The sequence below is a fragment of the Crocuta crocuta genome, unplaced genomic scaffold (assembly GCF_008692635.1).
Source record: "Crocuta crocuta isolate KB4526 unplaced genomic scaffold, BGI_CrCroc_1.0 scaffold110, whole genome shotgun sequence".
Lineage (NCBI taxonomy): Eukaryota > Metazoa > Chordata > Mammalia > Carnivora > Hyaenidae > Crocuta > Crocuta crocuta.
In genome coordinates this window covers 2,079,548-2,087,618 of record NW_027527386.1, presented here as the reverse complement: position 1 = coordinate 2,087,618, position 8,071 = coordinate 2,079,548, and the positions used below count along the sequence as shown (strand labels likewise).

At 53.4% G+C, this 8,071-nt stretch overlaps 1 protein-coding gene and 1 long non-coding RNA gene across 2 annotated transcripts in view; one reads left to right on the top strand and one right to left on the bottom strand.

Annotated features, from left to right (window-relative positions):
* LOC144221572 (uncharacterized) overlaps positions 1 to 164 on the bottom strand; it is a 1,140-nt gene extending 976 nt beyond the window's left edge. The window contains exon 1 of the long non-coding RNA XR_013332109.1: positions 55 to 164. This is a non-coding gene — a long non-coding RNA (uncharacterized LOC144221572). The remainder of the gene's footprint in view (positions 1 to 54) is intronic.
* A 6,756-nt stretch (positions 165 to 6,920) lies between these two features.
* Positions 6,921 to 8,071, top strand: part of FSD1 (fibronectin type III and SPRY domain containing 1) — a 12,874-nt gene continuing 11,723 nt past the window's right edge. The window contains exon 1 of the mRNA XM_077751674.1: positions 6,921 to 6,942. Within this exon, the coding sequence (XP_077607800.1) occupies positions 6,921 to 6,942 (22 nt within the window). The remainder of the gene's footprint in view (positions 6,943 to 8,071) is intronic.

Below are 8,071 nucleotides of genomic sequence, written 5' to 3'. Positions count from 1 at the left end.
CGCGGGGCAGCGGGCGGTCTGCGGAGGTGAAACCCGTGTGTCGCGGGCACTCACCTTCGGTCCAGCCTCCACGCTTCAGGGTCAGAGCCTCCTACCCAAGCGGGACCTCACGAGCCCTCCCCTGCCGCGCTGTGTGAGTCCGGGCAGGTGCCTCTCTGAGCCGGTTTCCTCTTCGGAACAATGAGGCTGCCCACGTCTGTCTTGCTCGGTTATTGCAAAACAATCGCCAAATGGATTCTTTTTCATCACGAGCTCCCATCAGCCCGGTCGTGGGCGCCGCCGTCCCCACCCCCCACCGTGAGTTCCGCTCCGCAGGTTATGGGGTCCAGCGGCCCCCTGACTCCTGGCTTTCGAGCTCAATCCTGGTGTCAAGCCCATTTACAGACAAGGGAGCGGGGTCTCAGCCCTGCTTTGAGCAAAGGTGTTGCTCACCTCAGCTCCCCTTTCTTTCTCTGTTTCGGGGTGGGGGGGAGGAAAACAGAAAAAGAAAGGAAAGAAGGAAAAAGCTTATGCATAAGGCCTGAGCCGTTGAGTCTGGCTGAATAATCAACAGAACAGATCTAAATAATCACTTACGTTTACTAAGGATTTATCATGTTCCAGACCCTGTAATAAACTCTTTAGATATAATTACTTCAAACACACCTAACCCAAAGCTGAGGAGTGGGGCACAGAGGGGTCAAGTTACCTGCCCCAGGTCACACAGCAAGTGAATGGCAGTGTGGGGACATGTTTCTAGGGCTGTGTGGCCCCTGCTGCGCCTAAGGTGAGGCCCAGGGGCCCTGACCCTTCATCTTGCTGTTCTAACGCTGGAGCCGGTGTTCTGCGGTGGGGGAGCGAGCTGCGGGGAGCTGGACACTCGCCTGTCTGCACCCCTGCAGACGCCAGCAGTGCAAAGCCTGGTGGATCCTGCTAATGGGTAATGGGCCATCACCCTACTAGAAGGCGGGGACGGACAGGACAGTCATAATGCAGTGCCCTCCTTACAATGGGAGGGGACTGGGCATCGCTTTGGACCGGAACTGAGCAGGTGCTCCTTCCGGCCATCTGGCCCTTTGCGGCGCGGGGCCCCACGCGAGGAATCAAGCACAGTGGGGAGGGTGTCTGAGCTGGGCTCTCCAGAAAGCTGGCCGCAACTTTGGCTGCTGTGTGTGGCCTGACACGTGTCAGCCTTCTCTGGGCCTCAGTTTTCTCATCTGTACACAGAGGCAGCTGGCTTAACGGATGGGTGAGATTCCTTCCAGCCTTGAGGGTCCATGGTTTTCCACTTGGATTCTAGAATTATCTGCTCTTACCCACTCTGAGACAGGAAAATCCCTAAAAGCCTATTTAAAGGAGTTAAACTCCCGCAGGGCTAAGCTTCCAGAATCATCTATTCCTTTATGTCAATGTTTCTCAACCCGTTTTCACGATCACCCTCCTAAAGAGCTTTCTTTATTTTGATAATTTTTAACGTTTTTTTAAATTTATTTTTGAGAGAGCGCAAGCGGGGGAGGGGCAGGGAGAAGGCTACAGAAGTTCTGAAGCGGGCTCTGTGCTGACAGCAGCCAGCCTGATGCGGGGCTTGAACTCACGAACCTCAAGATTGTGACCTGAGCCGAAGTCAGACACTCAACCAGCTGAGCCACCCAGCCATCCCTACTTATTTATTTTGAGAGAGAGAGAGAGCATGAGCAGGGGAGGGGCAGAGAGAGAGAGAGGGAGAGAATCCCAAGCCTGTTCCGCGCTGTCTGTGCAGAGCCTGATGCGGGGCTCCATCTCACAAACCCCTAGATCATGACCTGAGACGAAATCAAGAGTCAGAGGCTCACCTGACTTAGCCACCCAGGCGCCCCTGGCAAAGAGCTTTTAAAATCTTATTTTGTTGGGTCACCCAGGTGGCTCAGTAGGCTAGGTGTCCGACTTCGGCTCAGGTTATGATCTCACGGTTCAGTTCATGGGTTCGAGCCCCGCGTTGGCCTCTGTGCTGACAGCTCAGAGCCTGGAACCTGCTTCGGATTCTGTGTCACCCCCTCTCTCTGCCCCTCCCCCACTCACACTCCATCTCTCTTTCTCTCAAAAATAAAATAAAACATTAAAAAAAATTGGCCCACGGCTACATGACCAACTTGGATGTGCCTTCTGGTTGAGGGAGAGATACATTGTTGAATGAAAGAAGTCAGAAAGAAGGGACTCTATGATTCCACTTAAATAGCATACAAAACCAGGCAAAATACATCTACGTGGCTAGAAGTTAGGATAATGTGCGTGGGGGACATGGGGAATGGTATCTGGGAGGCAGAAATATTGTTTCTCAGCCGGGTGGTGGTGCAGGCCTTGAAGATGTAGTGCTGGGGTCTGAAGGTGCCCCCCTGAAACTCCTGTGTAGAGTTCCAACCCCCAAAGGTGATGATAGAAGCGGGTGGGGCCTCGGAAGGTGATTAGGACCCTGATGTGTGTTCTTTTTTTTTTAAATTATTTTATTTTATTTTTTTTCTGAGAGAGAGAGAGAGAGAGAGAGACAGTGTGAGCAGAGGAGGGTCAGAGAGAGAGGGAGACACAGAATCTGAAACAGGCTCCAGGCTCTGAGCTGTCAGCACAGAGCCCGACGCGGGGCTCAAACCCATGAACCGTCGTGAGATCATGACCTGAGCTGAAGTCAGACGCTTAACCGACTGAGTCACCCGGGCGCCCCCTGATGTGTGTTCTTATAAAAGAGCCCCCACAGACCCCTGGGCTCCATGGGAGAACACAGTGAGAGGTGGCAATTTGCCAGCCAGAACACAACCATGCTGGTGCCTTGATCTTGGGCTTCCAGCCTCCAGACCCTGAGAAATAAGTGTCTATTGTGGATAAACCCCAGTCTGCAGTATTTTGTTACAGGAGTCGGAACGGACTAAGACGTTTATTGGGCTAGCCACTCACAGTATGCGCTTCTTTTCTGTATGTAGGATATATTTTTTTCTTTTCTTGGATTTTTAATAGTTTTTTTAAAAAAGTTTACTTATTTAGAGAAAGAGAGAGCGCTGTCCAGTGGGGGAGGGGCAGAGAGAGAGGAAGAGAGAGGGAATAACTCAGCAGGCTCTGTGCGGTCAGTACAGAGCCCCATGCGGGGACCCATGAACTAAACCGTGAGATCCTGACCTGAGCGGAAGTGGGGCGCTTAACCGATTGAGCCACCCAGGCGCCTCTCTTGTATTTTTTTTTTAAATTTTAATGTTTATTTATTCTTGAGAGAGACAGAGACAGAGCATGAGCTGGTGAGGGAGACACAGAATCTGAAGCAGGCTCCAGGTGCTGTGCTGTCAGCACAGAGCCCGATGCGGGGCTCGAACCCACGAGCTGTGAGATCATGACCTGAGCTGCAGATGCTCAACCTACTGAACCACCCAGGCACACCCCCCCTTTTTTTATTAAGTAATCTCTATGGCCAATGTGGGCCTTGAAGTCACAACTTCATGGTTAAGAGTTGCAAGCTCCATGGGGCGCTTGTGCTCTCTCACTCACTTTCTCTCTCAAAAATAAGTAAATACACTTAAAAAAATTTAAAGAGTCGCATGACCCACAGACTGAGCCAGGCGCCCCATCTGTATGTAGGATATACTTTAATAACACATTTTTAAAGAGATTCTGGGATTGTTTTTTTTAAATATTTTTATTTATTTCTAGGAGAGAGAGAGAGACAGCGTGAGCAGGGGAGGGTCAGAGAGAGAGGGAGTCACAGACTGAAACAGGCTCCAGGCTCTGAGCTGGCAGTCAGCACAGAGCCCGACGCGGGGCTCGAACCCACGAACTTCGAGATCATGACCTAAGCAAAAGTCGGACGCTTAACCGACTAAGCCCCCCAGGCGCCCCTCTGGGATTGTTTTTAATCAAAGCTCCAGAACTAAATGTATTCAAGAGTCCTTATGATTGTGATCTTCTGGAAGAGGGCTCAGCAAACTACAGCCTGCGGATCAATGTTTTTTTTTAAAAATAGTTTTATTGGAACCCAGGCCCACACCTTGAGGCAGGCGCAGTCTACGGCGGCTTTCCCGCTACCACGGCGGCGTGGAGTGGTTACAATGGAGAACGTCTGCTCCACGAAGCAGGAAATAATTACTCCACGGCCCTTTACAGAAAGTTTTCTGAGTCCTGGTCTAGAATGATCCATTCCAGCATATCTTTGGCTCTGTGATTCTAGAATCTGATGTGCTTGAGTTTGCAAGATCTCTGTTTCTAAGAATCTGATTGCAAGGATTAGAGTTTATATTTCTGGGAGTTTGAGATCTTAGAGTCTTAAGAATCTGTGAATCCCAAGGGCCCACAGACGCCCAGACTGGAGCTCTCTTTGGTGACAGGTGGCTCACACAAGAAGACACTCAGCTGCTCCCAGCCTTGGGACAGCGCCACCTGGCAGGTCAAGGTCACCTGGCCGTCTTAACCTCACCTGGAGCAACTTGGGCCCTTGCTGCACCCTGAGGCCTGTGGCTCTTTGCAGGACCAGGGAGCCCAAGATGTGAGTGAGGCCCTTCTGTGTGTGTGTGTGTGTGTGTGTGTTTACGGGACTTACTCCCCTAGGGAGCCCACACGGGTGAGGCTATGTGATCTTTGCAAGGTCACTTCTCACCGAGGCGCACAAATACTGCGTCGTGTGTGCGCCATATCCTGTGCTGGGTGCCACGGACACAGGTGCAGAGGTGATGGAGTCGGACACAAATTCCTGCCATGAGGAGCTTACGGTCTCGGGGGTGGAGAGAGACTCACAGGAAGTCATACAGTGAGAATTGTGATGGAGGATAAGCATGAGGTGAGAGAGAATCCAGTTGTGGAGGTCTCTCGGAGGAGGTGATATTTGGAATTGTAAGAAGTAGCCAGTCGTGGGAAGAAAGGAAAATACAGAGGAAGGGCGCTCCAGGCAGAGGGCGCAGCCCATGCAAAGGTCCTGGGGCACGACCACATATGGTGTGTTAAAAGGAGAGTGGAGAGGCCCTTGTGGCTGGAACAGAGTGGGCGAGGGAGAGACAGGCTGGAAGTGGATCAGTGAGGGGGTGGCTTATACAAGGCTTTGCAGGCTGCAAGGTGGGGCGTGGCGGAGGTGGGCAGGTGGGGGTGCGGAGAGCGGAGAGGTTTTCTTTTTAATCTAAGTGTGATGAGAAAGCAGGGGAACAGAGAGGGAATGTGGTTCGATTTAAGTGTTACAGAGAGGGCCCTGACTGCTGTGGTTAAGGACAGAGTGGGCGTTGGGGCGCCTGGGTGGCTTAGTCAGTTAAGCGTNGGGGGGGGGGGGGGGGTGTCCAGGAGAGCAGGACCAGGAGTGCACGCTGGGGAAAAGGGGTCAGAAGCTGAATTGATTTCGAAGGTGGCCCCCAGAACGGCCGAATAAGGACTGGATCGAGAGAGGCGGGTTTGCAAGGCTTTAGCCTCAGGGACCATGTGAATCGCGGTGGCTTTCGGCCAATATGGAGGATGCTGGGGGAGGAGCCGGGCTGGAGGAGAAGTTTGCTTCCGGCCACGAGAAGTCTGAGGGGCCCATCAGGTCCCCCGGAAGGTGCACGTTTGCATCAAGTTCCTGGCCTTTGAGATGCCATTGCGGCTGACACTAGAGAGATGAAATCCAGGGAAAAGTGTTTCAGGTGGAAGGAATGGAAGATACGAAGTGTCAGAGGTGAGATCAAGCTGGGTGTGTTGGGAAGAAAAGGAGGAAAGCGGGGCGCCTGGGTGGCTCAGTCGGTTAAGCGTCCGACTTCGGCTCAGGTCATGATCTCACGGTTCGTGGGTTCGAGCCCCGCGTCGGGCTCTGTGCTGACAGCTCAGAACCTGGAGCCTGTTTCAGATTCTGTGTCTGCCCCTCCCCTGCTTATGCTGTCTCTCTCTCTCAGAAATAAATAAAACATTAAAAAAAAAAAAAAGAAAAAGGAGGAAAGAAAGGAAGGGAGGGAGGGAGGAAGGAAGAGCCAGAAGGCCAGACAAGGGTGAGAAAGAGAACTTGAAGGGTGGAAATGCGACATCAGAGGGGCCAGGTCATGGGAGACTACAATTTTCTCCTAGGAACCCGCTCTGAGGATCCCTGTTAGAACCTTCAACCCTTGTGTTTGTTTTTTTGTTTTTTAAGTTTATATATTTCTTATGAGAGGGGGGTGGAGGGGCAGAGAGAGATGGAGAGAGAATCCCAGGCAGGCTCTGCATTGTCAGCGCGGGAGTCAGACTTGATCCCACGAACAGTGAGATCACGACCTGAGCCAAAATCAAGAGTCGGACTCTTCATCAACAGAGCCCCCCAGGCGCCCAGAACCTTCAACCCTTGGAAGGTTCTGCATATCAGAGAGAAGCAGGCCCTACCTAGTGGAGCAGAGGGAGAGGTGTCCAGGGGGTTCTGGGCCAGAGAGCAGGCAGCAGGGGTGATGGACAGCAGGGGGTTAGAGGGGAGGGAGGCCCAGGTACTCACCCCAGAACTGCGCCAGAAGGACCAGCACTATGTCCGGGGTGGGGGGGGACTCCATTCCTGGCCCTCAGACCCCCTCCTCTCCTGGCTGGCTGGCGCCTCCCCCCAATTCAATTCGACAAATTTCTGGCCCCAATCTCCGCCCCTGCCACAGGGGCAGATGCGACACCCAGGCCAGGCGGCAGATGTCAGCCAGGTGACCAATGCTTCTTAGGGCTCCACTTCCTCCCGTCTGTTGCCTCAGTTTCCCCAAAGACTTGTTTGTTTATTTTTAATCTGAAAGGCGGCACGTGCATGTGAATGGGATAACACGTCCCAGTGAGGGGAAATCTTTCTGGGAGATTCTCTATAAGCACATCTGAGCTGGGGGACACGTTGGAAGGTTAGGTGATGCAGGGGTGGGGGTGGGGAGCAGGCAGGAGAGGCCTGAGCCTGCCTTGAAGATCAGAATCCCAGCTTCAATTATTTTGTCCCCAAAACGTCTTCCTTTGAGGCTCAGGGGAATGGATTTGTGCTGATGGCTCCTGGCCCCGCGACAGGTATGAGGGGGTTCTCCTGTCCCCATAGCCTGTGGAGAGTTTTGGGGGCCCAGTTGAGGGGGTTCATTAGCCCTGAAATTTCTCCCAGCCCCGCATCTGTCACCCCCAGGGTGGGAGGAGGGAGACAGACCTGAGACCTCAATGCCTTGCCTCCAACTACAGGGTGACCTCATTTTATTTTATTTATTTTTTAAATGTTTTATTTATTTCTAGGAGAGAGAGAGAGACAGCGCGAGCAAGAGGCCAGAGAGAGAGTAGGTCACAGACTGAAACAGGCTCCAGGCTCCGAGCTGGCTGTCAGCACAGAGCCCGACGCGGGGCTCAAACCCACGAACCACGAGATCATGACCTAAGCGAAAGTCGGACGCCCAACCGACTAAGGGGTGACCTCATTTTAAACCCAGAAAGAAGAGGGCCGCTGTGCTCCCAAGAATCGTTCTTGTCAACCACAGGGCAGCCTGGCGGTGGCGCTCGGACCACACCGCCCCAGCAGGCAGACACACACACACACACACACACACACACACACACACACACACACACACACACACACACACACAGTTTCCCAGCCTTCCCAGCACAGGCTGCCCGCTGCTCGTGGACTTTCTCAAACTCTACCCTTCCCCCACCCTCTGCTGAGAGGCAGTGCTGGAGGCCCTGGATAGATCAGGCCCCAGGCTGACAGGGAAGACCAAGGTGGACACAGACATTCATACCCTTGTCGATTCCGGTCAGGCAGAGAGGCTTCTGGAGTAGGAGAAGATGTGAGATCCTGGGGCTTTGGGGGATGCATAGGAGTTCGGCTGTGCCTTGGAGAGAGAAAGAAGGCATTGGAAGGTGAACATCTTCTTGGGCAAAAGGCCTTGGCTCTCCAGTAAATGCAAGGAGTGTGAGTAGTGAGGGGCCGGATCTCGTGGGAGGGGTGGGTGTGGGATTCCTGTTTGAGGAGCGGCCACGAAGTTGCGTGGGTGCCAGAGTGCGGAGACTCTAGGAGGAAGAAGCCTGGGCTCGAGGTCACCACCTGGGTGGTCGAAAGCAGGCAGCCTCCTTCCCAGTCCGGGCTCTCGGTCACCACTACCAGCGTCGCCTGGCGGGCCCCAGGCTCGGGGGTTGGGGGGGGGGGGCCCTG